Source organism: Alosa sapidissima, chromosome 4, assembly GCF_018492685.1.
Source record: "Alosa sapidissima isolate fAloSap1 chromosome 4, fAloSap1.pri, whole genome shotgun sequence".
Lineage (NCBI taxonomy): Eukaryota > Metazoa > Chordata > Actinopteri > Clupeiformes > Clupeidae > Alosa > Alosa sapidissima.
The window spans coordinates 36,185,774-36,203,273 of record NC_055960.1 but is presented as its reverse complement, the minus strand read 5'-3'; the positions used below and the strand labels follow the sequence as shown (position 1 = coordinate 36,203,273).

The 17,500-nt window shown below is 46.8% G+C and overlaps 1 protein-coding gene across 1 annotated transcript in view; it reads right to left on the bottom strand.

Annotated features, from left to right (window-relative positions):
* The window catches only part of cadpsa (Ca2+-dependent activator protein for secretion a), a 151,730-nt gene that overhangs the window by 18,567 nt on the left and 115,663 nt on the right, over positions 1-17,500 (bottom strand). Inside the window, exons 21-30 of the mRNA XM_042090214.1 lie at positions 14,722-14,828; positions 12,687-12,695; positions 10,587-10,743; positions 7,027-7,168; positions 6,345-6,446; positions 3,561-3,716; positions 2,685-2,832; positions 1,308-1,382; positions 722-805; positions 63-95 (exon numbers count right to left, since the gene is read on the bottom strand). Of these exons, the coding sequence (XP_041946148.1) occupies positions 63-95; positions 722-805; positions 1,308-1,382; positions 2,685-2,832; positions 3,561-3,716; positions 6,345-6,446; positions 7,027-7,168; positions 10,587-10,743; positions 12,687-12,695; positions 14,722-14,828 (1,013 nt within the window). The remainder of the gene's footprint in view (positions 1-62; positions 96-721; positions 806-1,307; positions 1,383-2,684; positions 2,833-3,560; positions 3,717-6,344; positions 6,447-7,026; positions 7,169-10,586; positions 10,744-12,686; positions 12,696-14,721; positions 14,829-17,500) is intronic.

Here is a 17,500-nt window from a genome sequence, read left to right as displayed (position 1 = left end):
GACACATACAAGCGCACAGAGCGGGAGGAACAAACATGAATAATAAGTATATTGTCACTTACAGGCACATCCACATATTTTGAGGCTGCTTTCACCTTTAAGTTGGAAAGAAATTAGAAAAAAGGTGAGGTGTTTGCTTTTTTTTTTTATCAAGATTGTTTTTGAACATTGTCACCCCTGCTAGTAAGGCACCTACTATGACTACAAAAGGCAGAGGCGGAGTCGTGCGTGTCAAAGCCTCTTTGTGAGTGACTCGTGTGAGAGCAATGCCACCCAACGTCAACAGCGGTTGAACTGACATTAAAATATATCTCCAGCGCAGCTCTCTACGCCTCTGGGTGAAGTGTGGCAGTGTTTGGCACAGACAAGAGACTGCGGTGCACAGACACTGTGTGAGGCATGAGCAGGGTGAGAGAATCACAAGCCAAACGCACCCAGCTCTGCTGAGGTGCTCAGTGCAAACCTGCCCTTTCTTTGTGTGTGCAAAGAGAAACAACAATAGAAAGGCAAAAAAAACTAATGTTCCAAAAATTTCAAAAATTACAAATAATAAAAAATAAAATAGCTGGAACTGATGGACAAAAGGGTCGTTTACACCAAGAACAATAACTATAAAGATGACTGTAACGGTAAAAGTGCCCACACTGACCAACGATAAGGAAAGTCTCTCTTCGTGTTGATGAAAGTGATATAATTTGATGGATTCTGAAGAGACTCTTACTGTGAAAGACAGGAAGGATGAGAAGAGTGTTCCCTCGTCGTAGCGGGACAACTTGGCCAGGACACTCTCGAGAATGACCACAAACTGCAGGACGGAATGAGAAGAGAAGAGAAGAGCAGAAAAGAGAAGACAGGAGAAGAGAGGAGAGCAGAACCAAAATGGCTGGTTATGCATTTTATGGAACTGTCACAACTGACGGCAGCGAGCTATTGGGTGTGCACTGTATGAGAAGAGAAGAGAGGAGAGGAGAGGAGAGGAGAGGAGAGAGGAGAGGAGAAGAGGAGAGGAAAAGAGGAGAGGAGAGGAGAGGAGAGGGGAGAGGAGAGGAGAAGAGAGGAGAGAGGAGAGGAGAAGAGAAGAGGAGAGGAGAGAGGAGAGGAGGGGAGAGGAGAGGAGAGGAGAGCCAAAATGGCTGGTTACGTGTGGCCCTTATCTTCTCTCCAGTGTCTCGCGCGCTGTGTGTGTGTGTGTGTGTGTGTGTGTGTGTGTGTGTGTGTGTGTGTGTGTGTGTGTGTGTGTGTGTGTGTGTGAACACAGAGGCCCAGCGGCACACAGGAGCAGCCCTGAGGGGAAAATGAAAGGGTACCTTTGCAACCAGCAGGGTGATCATCTCCTTCACCGTCTCCTCAATGAGATTGTCGATTTGAGAGTGGTACTGCCGCTGAAAAGAGGGGAAAAGCATGTCAGACCCCACACAGGAAACCCCAGAGGCTTCATTTCAGGCCCCTGGGCTCTGTGGAAGATTTGTTATTATTCTAACATGGCAGTATGCGACAGTGAAGTGTGTGTGTGTGTGTGTGTGTGTGCGTGTGTGTGTGTCTGTGTGTGTGTGTGTGTGTGTCTGTGTGTGTGTGTCTGTAATCCTTTGTCTTTTATAATTCGCTGGTGGAGTGGTTTCTGGGCAATTAACTTTGCCAGATAATTATTACCTGGCTCTAGATCCTACGGATATGAGAGCTCGCACTTCCTAGCCACGAATAGTCAGAGTTACAGTATGTATCACATATGGTAATGGAATCAAAACAATTTAGAGCAACAGGAGGGAGGGGAGAACTGTGACAGTTGCTAATTGTACATCGGGGACCTTGGGGTGAGAATTCAATTGAATAGTGAGCTACACTTACCCAGTCTCTAACAAACTTTGAGAAAGATTGAGAAAAAAAGAAAGGGAGCGGAAGAGCAGACATACGATGTGACTGGAACAGCAAGTGAAAAACGTGAATAGCAAGTGAAAAACGTAAACAGCCGGTGAAAAACATCAACAGCAAACAGCCGTTAAAGCACATGCACAATCAGGCAAAATGTTGTCAAACAACAGAAATAATAACAATTTAACAATAAAGCAAACAATATAACATTTTGTATTAAATATAAAATATACAAAATATAAAATAAAGACAATACAATAGAAACTAAACGTATACCTCTTTTTAAATTATTTTACCTTGTGTTTTATGTTTTCTTTTTATTATGATCTTTACCTTTTGAACTATTCTTTGACTATATTGCCCTTCTATGCTTTTATTTGTTATTATTATTTGGTTTTGTTTATGTAAAGCACATTGAATGACCTCTGTGTATGAAATGCGCTATATAAGTAAACTTGACTTGACTCTGAGGTTTTTAATATGCATATTGTAAAAATATACATACCGTTTTTTATTATTAATATCCTAAATGTACTGTATATAATTTAAACCTTTGTGTTTGTATATATTCTGCAATATGCCAATGCAATATAGAAAAATTTAAATCATAAAAAATATATAGTGCAAACAGACACTAAAGTCTAAAATAGATTTTCCCAATTGGTGGTGGTGTGGGTTAGGTGGTGTGGGTGGTGGTGGTGTGAGTGGTGTGGGTGGTGGTGGTGGTGGTGGTGGTGTGGGTGGTGTGGGTTAGGTGGTGTGGTGGGAGGCAGAGAGAGGGACGAGAGAGAGGCGGCTGGATGCTCTTCACATACCTCCTGGCCCAGCTCCATGGCGCACAGCTTGGCCGACTGGGCCCTGGCGTCCACCATCACGTTGAACATGGTGCATATTGACTGCGGCACGCGGAAATCTGTTGTCCGGCTGCTTCTCTGGAGCTTCGCCTCGAAGGCGGCCCGCGTTCTGTAAACAAGCGCGCCAAGGCAAAGTGAGCCACTGTGCGGACCAAGCTGCTTTTGTGCTGTCTGTGTATGTATGGACGTGTGTGTGTGTATATGAGCTGTGTGTGTGTGTGTGTGTGTGTGTGTGTGTGTGTGTGTGTGTGTGTGTGTGTGCATGTGTGTGTGTGTGTATGTGGATGTGTCTATTTGTGCATTCATTTGTGTTTGGTGAAAATGCTTGCCAACTGTTGCTGCTAACAAAGCCTGTTTTGTTTCCACACAGCATTTTAAAGACAGCCTGTACTGTGGCACAGATGATCGCTGGCCTTTTGGATGCGTGGAGCAGCTCTCTGCTAGCACATGCTCGCTCCCATGCAGGCTTCCCAAGAAACAAGTCTTGCAATATTCACTGATCCCAACTGTGCTTTTAAAGGAGAATTCCGGTGTGATATTGACCTAAAGTGTGTTGAAACATGATACCGAGTGTGAACGTATGTCTCATAGCTCATCTCGGCTTGTCCGCTGCACTCCGAAATCTGGCGCTAGTTAGCCGATGCTACCAACATCTTTTTCAATGGGGGTGCCTCGGGCTTTAACACAAGTGATTTCACTAATCAGCTGATCTGCCTGGCTGAGGAGTTGTGCTATGTAGAATCAGCTAGTGCAGTGGACGGCTGGGACAACATGTGGTCAGACTTTTACTGTCTGAAGCCAGATTTCCCCACCTCTAACTCCTACGGTCTCTCTCACCGCTTCACGCACGACTCGATCATGTCGCTGGACATCAGCTTGAGCCGGGTCTCCAGGTGCTTGCCGAACTCCTCCTCGGGCCAGTGCAGATCCCGTATAAAGGTCTGCAGGGCGTCCAGCTTCCAGAAGAGGTCCTCCGACGTCCCCGATCCATTGCTACCGAGGTGGGGCAGAGAGAGGCTGTTACGCGGGCGTGGACGGCTATCGGTGTGTACAAGAGACCCGGAGGGGAGTTAGAGGTCAGAGGTCAGGGAGAAGAAAGGTTAGGTTAGGGTTTACAAACCATGGTAATCGCCATACAAGAGGGGTTTCATTTTTACCATTTGTTGATTATTTCATGTGTCTGATTTTAAGTTGATTAGTTACTCATGATGACATATAGTTTCCAATATGGAGGGTTGGAGTTTAAAGTTTTTTGTTTTTTTTAGCAGTGGTAAAAATAAATGGACATATTTAGATGTCCTTTACAAGTCAATAACCACAGCCAACGAGTGGCTGGTTATTCAGACAGGGGGATAAAGAGGGGAAGGCAAGGAGGTCATGCACAGGCATGGGGGCATGGGAGGTGCTTCTGGGGTCTGCCAGCCAGGGCAAGGAGGGGCAAGGAGGGGGGGTGGGAGGGGAATCAAGTCTGGCTCTGGGGGCTCTAACTGGAGCTCACAGCTGGGTATGTTTCACCTTAAATTTCGAAAAATTCCGGTGATTTTTCACATACATCTCTGTTTCTCAAGGTCACCGAGTACCCACACCACCACCACCACCACCACCACCTACCAACTACCCCCCCCCCCCCCAAAAACAATCTGTTCCACCTAGCTCAAGCTGCTGCAGCTAACAGCTATTATGTTCATGAGCCCCCCTGTTAATGCCCACAGAGTGTAGCACTGTAGCTGCCTGGCAGTTCTATGTGTTGGCTGCAGCAACTCGAGCTACAGTAGGTAGAACCGACTGTTTTCATTTTTTTTTTTTTTGTGTGCCTGAATTGGAGAAATCCAGCTGTGAGTCACCTTTTACTCCAGGTTTGGCGAGGCAGATGTCAGTCTGAGATTTGAAAATGTTCGAAGATCCACTAAAAGGCAAGTGCTCAGAAAGAGGGCGGTCGAACAGAAAAGAACACGACAGCTGGCACACTGCTCCTCCCTCCACAAAGCGTTATTGGGAGCAACACAATGCCCTAAAGTGAGGAGCACTCTGCCAGTTGCTGTGCTGTGTTCGGTTGATGTTAGTTGAAACACACATGATTTTGAAGGTGGACGACACAGAGCTTCTCACAGACCCTCAACTCAGCCCAAGGGTTATAGGAAGGAGGTTTCCCAGACCATGCAGAGGGCTGCAGGCACAGACATCCTCTAGGGGTATCAGACTGTGGTCGAGGGTTATTTGGGAAAGTCTGGGGTGTCGGCGTAGGGGCGGTAGGAAGGTTAGGGTATTGTACTGATACTGGATGCCAACAGCTCTGAAATTGTGTTTCACTTTACTGTACATTCTTCAAACACACCCACAAACACACCCACAAACACACCCACACACACAAGCCTGACTTAGACTTCTCCCGCTCCCACCAGTTGAATTTACACCAGTCCAAAGTCCAGAACAGACGACAAGTCACATGTCTGCCCTCTAGACTATGCAGACAGTAGGAGGTCAGAGGAGACCGTGGAGAGAGACAAAGACACAACCCTAGATGCTCAATTAATCATAAATGCTCATAAATGTTACGAATGGAAGGCACTGTGCTAAAAGAAATGACATGAATTCTCTATAATGGAATTGGTAACTAAGCCTTAACTTTTTCAGGGGAAAAAGAAAGGCAGGATCCCTGGGAGAGGGGTTGCCACTTTTTGGTTGTGCCTTTGCATCTTTCCAGCTGACAGGCTGACCACATGCACAGAGAGGAAGAGGAAGGGAGAGCCACTGAAGGCCTTCTATGTCCAAGCTATGCATGACGCATCTCTATTACCATACTGTGGCCTTGGCATGAGCGTGAGGTCGTAGGAGAAGATGGGCATGGAGATGTGGACAGGAGCAACCAGCACCCATTTCCTCTTTCGCTTGAGGACAGAACTTTGTTTACTCAAAAATGAGTTGCTTGAAAATAAGGCTCCGTCGCTAAATCCTTTTCAGACACAGCTCTGCAGCCAAATTATGGAACAGTAGTTTAATGTGACTACCTAGAGTGTGTGTGTGTGTGTGTGTGGTCGCTAGTGTATATTTCTTTTGGCACACTGAAGTAGGATTTTTCACTCTCCTAATTGGGGGATCGTTAATTTGTCAGGTGCTGAGGAGGGCATTCTAATAGCTGAGACTAAAGATCACGTTCACGTTTCACATTTAATTCTACATCATTGTCTATCTCTTTACTTTGTTTTGAATTCTTACCTCGTTACCGAAACATACAGTATACAACTATAGACATACAAGTGTATTGTGTTATTTGGCTTTGTATTTCATCAATTTTATTGCTTTTGTATGTCTACATGTTTAACATGTTTCAGTTTTTTTATTCTTTAAATGCTGTTTATACTTATAGTCAATGGATTCACATCAACTGGAAAGCACTTGTGTGGAACTCCTGCTGTTGTGTCTAAATGTGCAGTATAAATAAATGTGACCTGGCTTGACCTGACTCCCCTGTTAATTGGAGAACACATTCATGCCAAGGTCACTTATGACTCCACGAGAACCCAACACACACTCAATACACACTCTGTGTCTGATAGAACCTAACACACACTCAATACACACTCTGTGTCTGATAGAACCTAACACACACTCAATACACACTCTGTGTCTGATAGAGCGGTCATCCATGCGGGAGTGGAAAAGCTAGGCAGGTTAACTGGCACGGCTAGGTTTGGTACTTTGGGCAGATTACTGGCTAGGCTCCTGAAGGACAAACAGGAAATAGACAAAAAGAAAAGACAAGGAAGGAAAAGAAAAGAAAGATGGATGTAACCATGGTGATGCCGATGTAACAGTGTAAGTTGCAAGAAGAGAAGAAACTGTCTTTATGGAGAAGCAAAAGTGATTTATGGCAGATAGCTGGCACTTGTATTTCGAGAAAAAAGAAAGAATGAAATAAAGATGACCAACAGTACAGCAACGCATTTGCCTGGAATCAATAGGCGACTGATGAAAATTTGGCTGTGTGTGAATATACCGATGAATTAGAGTCTTAAGTACAGGGTAAACAGTTTGCCAAACATATCTAACTTACCTCTATTTAGAACCATCAAAAAAGCAAAAAATCGATATGAACAATTTTACTCATCAGCAACTAATGAATAGAGAACGTAGATTTAAGCAAGAGTCTGCAAACATCAACGGACATGACACAAATGCAATACATGCTATCAAATTATTCCACGATACCACAAATACTAGGTTTACATCCACTTGTCTCTCTCTGAGGTCTGTGTATTCCCACTACATGGTGAAGACAAAACAGCAGACGTCGGGTCCTTACTTGACTGGCTCCCAGGACTCCCTCTCAAAGCCGCGGTGGATGGACTGTGCGATGGACGACTCCATCAGGTCCACGTAGCGCACCACCAGGGGGGCATACAGGTCCTGCAGGTGCTTGTGGAACTTTCCATTGCAAAGGTTATCTGTGACAACAACAACAACAACAACAGCAGCAAAAAACAGAAATAATGTCTAAGCATCACAGCATATAATACAGCTAATACATCACTGGGACTACACTGGATACTGGAGAAGAGTGCTCGTCTTTTGTTTAATTATCTTGTATGTCTGACAGAGACTCTCTCTCTCTCTCTCTCCATCTCTCTCTCTCTTTCCCCATCTCTCTCTCTCTCTCCATCTCTCCCTCCAACACAAACAAGTGAACCTAAGAAGTCTGCTCTTTAATCAGACGCTTGCCAACATCACTGAGTGTGTGGAAAGTGACTTCCTTTCATCTCCCTTGCGGCGTGGCGGCAGCGGCAGTGTGGTGGTGGTGGCAGTGTGGTGGTGGTGGAGTGGTGGTGGTGGTGGTGGTGGTGGTGCCAGTGTGGTGGTGGTGGCGTGGTGTTGGAGTGGTGGTGGTGGTGGTGGTGGCAGTGTGGTGGTGGTGGTGGCAGTGTGGTGGTGGTGGTGGTGGCAGTGTGGTGGTGGTGGTGGTGGTGGTGGTGGCAGTGTGGTGGTGGTGGTGGTGGTGGCGGTGTGGTGGTGGTGGCGTGGTGTTGGAGTGGTGGTGGTGGTGGTGGCGGTGTGGTGGTGGTGGTGGCAGTGTGGTGTTGGTGGTGGCAGTGTGGTGGTGGTGGCAGAGTGGTGGTGGTGGTGGTGGTGGCAGAGTGGTGGTGGTGGTGGCAGTGTGATGGTGGTGGTGGCAGTGTGATGGTGGTGGTGGTGTTGGTGGTAGTGGCAGTGTGGTGGTGGTGGTGTTGGTGGTGGTGGTGGTGGTGGCAGAGTGGTGGTGGTGGTGGCAGTGTGATGGTGGTGGTGGCAGTGTGGTGGTGGGGGTGGTGGCAGTGTGATGGTGGTGGTGGTGTTGGTGGTGGTGGCAGAGTGGTGGTGGTGGCAGTGTGATGGTGGTGGTGGTGTTGGTGGTAGTGGCAGTGTGGTGGTGGTGGTGGTGTTGGTGGTGGTGGCAGTGTGGTGGTGGTGGTGGTGGTGTTGGTGTTGGTGTTTTTCCATGTTTCCCCTTCTCTCGCCTCCATGTGTGCAACTCAAGGTCACCGATACACCATGGGTGCCGCCGTGCGTGTTTGCCACCCCCCCCCCCCCCCCCCCCCCCACCGCTTCGCTCCAATTAGCCACTTGAGCGGCTGCTGTACATTTGGGTGTGCTTGTCCGGCGGCGCGGACACAGGGGCTACTGCACTTGCAGGCACGTCACGTCCCCCCACCCCAGCGGCATTTAGACCTCATTAAGTGCATGAAGTGCAGGCCGAGGTTTGCCGCCTGTCTGGTGCTAAGGCTATTTGCTGCCACACAAGTGCACCGTGATGGGGGTGGGGGGCACAAACAGAGTGACCTTCTGTGTAAAAATGCCCTGCAATGTTGTGAGAGGTTCACAGTGCATAGATGTGTGAGTGTGAAATGGTGTGTGCGAGGGTGTGTCGTGTGCGTGTGTGTCTGTGTGTGTGTGTGTGTGTGTGTGTGTGTATGTATGTATGTGTGTGTGTGTGTGTGTGTGTGTGTGTGTGTGTGTGTGTGTGTGTGTGTGTGTGAGTGAGAGAGAGAGAGAGAGAGAGAGAGAGAGAGGGAGAGAGAGAGAGAGAGAGAGAGAGAGTGTGTGTGTGTGTGACCAATTATTCAAAAATATTCTAATCATTTCACAAAAACACATTTCACTAAGCACATGTCCCTCCTGAAAGTCATAAAAAATGTCTCTGTCAAAAGCTCCTCAGGGGAGGAGCATCATAACGCCTCCTCATTGCTGCTGTGGTAGGAAGAGTGGTGCATACTGGTCATTCTGCGGGTGGTGTTGTGGGTTTGGGGACCGTGGTAACGAGTTCTGTCCTTCCCAGTGGGACTGGTTGGTGGCTCATGCCTCACAGGCCCACAGCTGCACCCCTCTGTGTACAGGATCCCACACAGCTGTGTGACGCCCAATTACCACCGAGCCGCTAACGTCTGCTTTGTGCAAGGTGAAATAAGTCATGCTGGAGTGGTAAGTCCCTTACACGTCTGCTGCAAAGGCAACTCTCTAAGTTTAAAATCAGCTGATCGAATGCATCAGTTGACAAGATCAAATCACTATCATAGGTATTAGATGAAGTAGTGGTAAATGATGAAGAATATGCTTTTTACATCCAAAATATTCCAACTAGGATTACTCAACATCTTCATCAATATCTATTAAATACCATTCATGTTACAATTATTCATGCTAACCACTGTAGGTTAAGGTATTGTTGATGTAGAGTGCTAGCATTGCAATTAAAGTGAAGTCAGACGGTTGCCTCTATAATGAGACAGACCGTAATGCCCTGGCGAATGACAGCAGTGAAAGGCAGGTTACCTGACTACCACACAGCAAGCTGAGCGAGGAATGCCACAAGCACAATTAGCCCAGCGTAGCGTAGCGCAGCGCAGTACGGGCCCTCGGCTCTGACCACTGAGTGCCGCCGCCTCCGCCTCCGCCTCTGCCTCGTTCTCTGCATTTCAGCACCACGGACAGCAGCGCTCCAACAACAGCCTCACTTCATGAGGAATGCGGCCCTCAGCAACGCATTTCCACGCCGCGTTTACAAATGTGGCGTTTGCCCTGCGGTGCCCAGCTCCCAAGTGTGGCGTTTGCCCTGCTGTGCCCAGCTCCCAAGTGTGGCGTTTGCCCTGCTGTGCCCAGCTCCCAGGGCTGCCCATCGTTTCCCTACATATACCTCTAATGGCCCCTACATGTCCCACAGACACGCTTCCACACACAGCAGGGATGTGCCTAAATGGAGCTCTTTTTTGATCAGGTGGATGTGGGTATGGTCTGCAGCATAGGATTAGTGTGCACTTCCTTCCTGCTTTCCTTACTTCCTCTCATCTTTTCTCTCTGGAATTTTCTCTTTCTCAAACAATTCCAATCATACTTCAGTTAATGAATGAGTAAAACCTGTCTTCATTATCAAATGTATTCAGGAGCTGGAGACAGCTGCAAGGCCTCGTTATGCTCTCACCTACAGCTTCCTCATCACAAGACTACCTAAAGAGACACACAACGAGCCCAGTTACAGGAAAAGTTAAGTAAAGTGACCGGTATTTAAAGGACGCTGTTTATCTAATGCAATAGGGACTTGTGGGATTAATGTGAAACACATTCAGCACACAGTAAACACACAGTGAGGTGAAGCACACACTAATCCCGACACAGTGAGCTGCCTGCTACAGCGAGGGTGCAGTGAGGGGTTAGGTGCCTTGCTCAAGATGTACTTCAGCCATTCCTACTGGTCGGGGTTCAACCCGGCAACACTCCAGTTACAAGTCCGAAGCTCTAACCAGTAGGCCACGGCTGCCCGTGTGGACACGGGAGTGACCTTTGAGGGCCCAGTACAGATGGAGGACAGAGTGGCGGGGTAGAGGGCGCACTCACAGTCCACACGCAGGAAGTCGTTGAGCAGCTGGAAGAGGGGGAAGCTGTCCCAGCTGTCCGGCGGCTGCACCTCCAGTGCCGCGTCCATGTCCACGGCGTACAGCGACAGGAAGGTCTCCGCGTGCTCCACCATCAGGTCTGACCACCACGCAAAGGCCTGCAGCCAGGGAGGAGGAGGAGGAACAGCAAGTGAAAGAAAGAAAGAAAGAAAGAAAGAAAGAAAGATAGAAAGAAAGAAAGAAAGAGTTGGAGCAAGACAGAGAGGAACAGCAAGTGAGAGAAAGAAAGAAAGAAAGAAAGAAAGAAAGAAAGAAGTTGGAGCAAGACAGAGAGGAACAGAAAAGATCAGAGGACGTGTATAGACAGAATGACAGACACAGACAGATATCAAGAGATGGAGACAGTCAGAGAGAGAGAGAGAGAGAGAGAGAGAGAGAGAGATGGAGACAGTCAGAGAGAGAGAGAGAGAGATGGAGACAGTCAGAGAGAGAGAGAGAGAGAGAGAGAGAGAGATGGAGACAGTCAGAGAGAGAGAGAGAGAGATGGAGACAGTCAGAGAGAGAGAGAGAGAGAGAGATGGAGACAGTCAGAGAGAGAGAGAGAGAGATGGAGACAGTCAGAGAGAGAGAGAGATAGAGAGAGATGGAGAGAGATAGAGAGAGAGAGAAAGAAATGAAGGGGAGGATTAGAGAGTGAGATAACATAGGAAAGCCCAGAGGTTGCAGGTTTGTTCTTGCTGTTTTCTTTTCAAGCCCAGCTGACGGAATGTGACTCCACAGATCTATAAATGGCTCTTTTTTTCTGACATTTTTCAGCCTGATTGACGAGGTGTCAGATCCGCTTGGTCGAGCAGAGGAGCACTCTGACACAACACAGCTTTGCTCTGACACACACACACACACACACACACACACACACCACCCTGCGAGCAGTGGGCTCCACCAGCAGCATTGATCCCTCTCATCTGTGGAGTGACAGTCCGCCCCCCACCCCCCTCACCCTTCACCTGTTGTCCCCTCATGCAAAAGGTGTCCCTCCCTCCCTCCCATCCTGCCCTCCCCCACACTGCACTGGGAGAGGAGGAGGGGGTTCCACCATTCACATCATCAGTGGGGCACCTCCAATGTGAATGCTTGGCACACTGTATCTCCATGCAACAGGGCATTCGTTTCTGAACAGCCCTTTGCCTTGTCTCTCTCTATGGCACTCACAGGCATGGAGTGACATTATCATACAGCAGGATCAGCCACCAGACACAGGCTCACAGGGAATATTGTGCTGATTGGACGTTATTAATTTACTGTATCTACAGTGGACCAAAGTCTCATTTCTTTTTTGTTGTCATGGTCGATTTGTTGAGATAGACGTCTCCCTGGTGGGGCTGATGCGCTGATGAGTTCATGTTATTCTTAAAGTGTTTTGTTCTTTCAAAATGCAGAATGTTCTTTAAGAATCACATAAATGCACGGGGGTTAAAGGTTAGAGGTTATGCTTTGGGGATAGCATGCTTTGTGGGATGTCACATATGCAGAAACAGCTGTGGATGGCAATGTCAGAGCCCCAACTTTATCCATCATCATCCCTTTGAGCCACACAGAAGGAGATCACACTTATGGGTCTTTCATTTACACGGGAGACAGGCAGAAACAGGGCAGGACCAGAGTGAACTGAACACGGGGTAGTCAGGTTGTTCCCATGACAAGGTCAAGCCTGGGTCACACAAACAGGGGACAACTGGGCCGGACCCGGGCCAGAAACAGGGGGTTAACAGCTGCACATGTTACAGTATCACTGCCCAAGGTGCTTGGCAGAGGCATCGTCAGTGTCCCTCTCTTTCTTTCACTGGCCCACGTGACGGTCATCCCGTTTGCCCACGGATGCCCAGGAGCCTCGCAAGCACTTGGCCGACAACAGGGCAGGGAGGGAGGGGTCAGAAGGAGCCAAGGGTCAAGGGGAATTGTGGGTAGAACAGGTAAACGGTCCCGGGGTGGTGGGGGTGGGGGTGGGGGTAGTAGGGGATTGAGGGGATTGTTCATCATGCAGAGAGGATGGTGGAAGTCGAGGAGCAGCGCCGCTCCGTCTGTGTGGTCTGGTACATACCTCTTTACCCTGTCCACACCGGCCCAGACACCCCCCACACAGTGAAAGAACAGGAGAGCGGTTAGGCTTGTGACTGTGGGAATGTGAGCATTAGCCTAAACCTAGCTTAGGCTTTTAGCATGGCTATTCATTGTTCTCCAACATGATGCAATGCAGTTACTATGATATACAAGTTGATGTGAGATGCTAACAAAACAGTAGGACAAGTCTGGAGCCTTTTTAAAAGTATATTTGATCATTCATGTAGGATGTCAAAAACACAATTAACTAAAAAGTATAAATAATGTTGAGGTGTGTAGGAAATGAATGTCTTCATCCAGACACATAAACAATATGTCCCATATGCAGATGGAAGTAAATGCATCCTCTTGGATTAGCAGACTTAGTCCTGATCTACAGCAAAGGGCCTCAATTATTGTGTTACTGTACATGCTCCAAATGTAAAGCACTTTGAGCTGCATTCTGTGTATAAAGGTGCTGTACAAATAAAGCTTATTATTATTATTATTATTATTATTATTATTATTATTATTAATCTATTATCATTCACCACTGTTAGGTTTCCCCATACTACTATTGTAAAGCAAACTTCCTCTATCAAAGAGGAACAGAAAAGTCCCCAATCTTACAAAAAGAGAATATTCTAGTATAACTGCTTCCAGTGTGGAGGCATACTGTGCGGTCATGCTGTGTCATGTTCACAGGCAGGGGCCGCATGTGTGTTCAGAAACAACACAATGCTCTCAAACATGAGCATGCCAACAGTCCAATCACACACACACACACACAGCCATGACATGAGGCACGGTCAGTGGTGTGTGTGTGGGGGGGGACCCTCCGGTTCCCTGTCTCAGAGTTCAGAGTTCGCTTGGGGCTGCATGCGTGAGTTTAGGGACGTAAAGAGTGCCATACCGACGGAGCTCCAGAGCTTGGGCCAGTGGCCTGTTGGACATGTTCACAAACACACAACGATTAAAGGTTCTCCTGGTAACTCATGTGGCGTTAAAGGTCCACTTGGTAACTCATGTGCCGTTAAAGGTTCACTTGGTAACTCATGTGCCGTTAAAGGTTCACTTGGTAACTCATGTGCCGTTAAAGGTTCACTTGTTAACTCATGTGCCGTTAAAGGTTCACTTGTTAACTCATGTGCCGTTAAAGGTTCACTTGTTAACTCAGTAACCCCAGTTGTTTCTCTTTGGAGGTTTTATTTACAATGATTTGGTGAAAGCTTGATTGTACTCAAAGATTATTTTCCTTATTTATCTGCTAAGCTGAGCAATCAAATAATTGTGTGCATTAGCCTCAGGTGTCTTTTGCCATTGGGTGAGTTGCACATTTTGTCTCTTTTTATAATTTATTCATAAAGGGTGTGCAAACTTTGTGTGTATCCATGCATGAGGTGTGCGCTGGGTGTGTTTTTGTTTTGACAATACCTGTGTGTGTGTGTGTGTGTGTGTGTGTGTGTGTGTGTGTGTGTGTGTGTGTGTGTGTGTGTGTGTGTGTGTGTGTGAATGTGTGAATGTACATGTATGTGTGCATGTATGTGTGTGTGTGTGTGTGTGAATGTACATGTATGTGTGCATGTGTGTGTGTGTGTGTGTGTGTGTGTGTGTACATGTATGTGTGCATGTGTGTGTGTGTGTGTGTGTGTGTGTGTGTGTGTGTGTGTACATGTATGTGTGCATGTGTGTGTGTGTGTGTGTGTGTGTGTGTGTGTGTGTGTGTGTGTGTACATGTATGTGTGCATGTGTGTGTGTGTGTGTGTGTGTACGTGTGTGTGTGTGTGTGTGTGTGTGTGTACATGTATGTGTGCATGTGTGTGTGTGTGTGTGTGTGGTGTTTTGCTTGTGTGTGTGTGTGTGTACATGTATGTGTGCATGTGTGTGTGTATGTGTGTGTGTGTGTGTGTGTGTGTGTGTACATGTATGTGTGCATGCGTGCGTGTGTGTGTGTGTGTGTGTGTGTGTACATGTGTGTGTGCATGCGTGTGTGTGTGTGTGGTGTTTGCTTGTGTGTGCTTGTGAGCGATGCTCACCTCAGCATGGTGCTCCTCGTTCTGCTGTAGGACCTCGATCACCAGCTCTGCCAGACGAATGGTGTCCTCCAGCTTTTTGGCGGGAGTGACTAACCGGCCTACATTCTCTGGAGCATAAGGATGTCACACGGTTAACACACACACAGACCTTGGCCTGAGTCCTCACACAATAACGCAGCTGTCTACAGTTCAGACCTGCGACTAAAAACATCATAGGAACCCACTTGGGTACACAGACACAGGTTCCTTCTTAATTAATGTAATGTGCTTTTTAAAACGAACAATCTGATTTTTGGTCTGCGATTACCAGATTTTTTTGTATCGGTAGTAGGGTTAGGTTTAGGGTTAATAGCATAACATAATAACATGCACAAATGTATCTGATGTACTTACAATGTGAAATACACATTCACATAATCCTTCATGTATCTCCGAAGCAATCAGATCAAATGAACTATCTTCTGTGTGTAATAATGTTGCAGCTCTCTCACAATTAGCCGTAATAAACAAAAGTGGCACCTGTGTGGAGGTATGTTGTCTGCAAATGACTGTATCTAATAGGAGGAGGCGCACAGCAGCTAGCGCTAGCTCCACAGCTGTGCTAAATGAAGACTGCGCCTCGTGAGCTCACTCTCAGCAGGTACCGTTAGCCTGACAGTCAGCTAGTCACTCTGACACAACTGCACAAAGTGAAGACTAGCGGCAGTAGCAGCAGTGGCACGGTAATGAGTCGATAAAGGGTCAATGCTGAGGAGTAATGCATCAAATTAAATGGAAAGAATAAGAATAATCAAAAAAAGAGAGGGACAGAGAGAGAGAGAGAGAGGGAAAAAATGAAAAGAAACAACGGATATGTTACAATCATCATGCATAAGGTGAAGAGTGTGCAGTGCTCATGGTGTCCTCCCTCTGACAACAGCATAGAGATGTCACTTGAACTGCCTCGAAACACTTCTTCAGTGTCTAACCCATGTCCCTATGACTGCAGTGTGTACCTGGGCCAACCACTGGAGAGGAAACGTTGTGTTCAAATATGTGTGCTGAAAATGCTAGTGAATTACTGTACATTCTATGTCTTTTAGGGAAAAAAAGAAAAACAAAGAACACTGAAATGTAATCATGGGCTGTAAAATCAGACCCCTTGAAGAAATGTGCTCTTGGAATCTCAACACACGCTGAAGTAATACAATCAGATGACTACACACAGGACAAACCGAGGTTAATACTTGTCATGATTGTGTTCACAAAGAGGTGGTAATGAGATTTGCAAATGAAACACACTGGACACGGGAGAAGGGTGAGGACTGGACTAATAAACCACATGATTGACTGGGAAGGGTATGGTCACTCTGACAGAGTAATGTCTGTTTCTAACCCTGGTGCTGTAAAACTATGGCTTAGAACTTGTTTACTTGTTTTGTGTAGACATGATTAGTCCAGCATGGCCAACATATGGATTCAGACACCAAAACAAAAAATATCAGCATCAATTCAGATAAAACTACAGGGCTTTGAAACAAGACACTGCACCTGACAAAGTGACAGTTCCTTCTCAGTCAATACTCACGCACAGAGGAGCCCAAATGTTCACTGATTCCGCTGTTAACCCTTTCATTCTTGTCTGTATCACATGACCCAATTGCTGGGCTTGTCAGAGGTCACTATGGAGAAGGACTATTTGGTAGGCTTCTGTGGTAGAGTAGCTCATCAACAATCAAAGGGTTAACCCACACACAGGGAGTTATGTGTGCTGCACACTAGAGCATTGGGCTAATGCTATTGCGGAGGAGTCAAAATACCTTGAGGGTAAATCCCGGACAAGAGAGCATGTCGACACACTCTTTCTTGTATCTGTTTTGGCTTCCTGCTTCTCTCTTTAAAACTGATGTGATATTCAACTCATCGCCATTTTAAATGAGGGAGAATCAGCCAAGGTGAACGGAGAAGCGTCTGATTTACACGAGTCAAGGCATTTTTCACAGAGCAGGGCAGGAGGAGAGATGTCTGTAAGACGAGCTATAGAGCAGATGCCCTCACCATGATGTTGCCCCCTCATGAGCAGGGACAGGGGCATCAGAATGTGCTGTAATCATCTGTTGCCCCCTCATGAGCAGGGACAGGGGTATCAGAATGTGCTGTAATCATCTGTTTTCCCCATCATGAGCAGGGACAGGGGCATCAGAATGTGCTGTAATCATCTGTTGCCCCATCAGGAGCAGGGACAGGGGCATCAGAATGTGCTGTAATCATCTGTTGCCCCATCAGGAGCAGGGACAGGGGCATCAGAATATGCCTGGGTGCCACTGATCTCTAAGATGTCTCCAGTGACGGGAGTCAGAGAGGGTTTTCTCTGTATAAACACTTTGATCCCAGTAGAGTAAATGGAATTGTCTTCAGTTAATGTTGTGGATTAAATGCAAACAAAATATATTTCAATGTAGTAGTTTAATGCTATTTATAAATGAAGGCAGGAGCTACTAGACGTTTCACAGTTGATTTACTGTTCAAATTATTGACAGTAAGGAAGCCAATTGTATTTTTCAAGTAGATTTAGCTGACAGTGATTTACAAAACAGGTTAATTATACAAGATGCTGCTATACAACTAAACCTTGTCCCAGCAGGTTTGTAGATAAAATGGCCTTGGGTACGGAGATCCCGTTCAATTGCTCTTTGGTAACAATAGCATTTAGAGGTAGTAGTGGGGGAGGGGGTGTTACACCTGACAGAGTAAACAATCATGAGGTAGATATGCTTCTCCACCACTAGGTGTGGACATG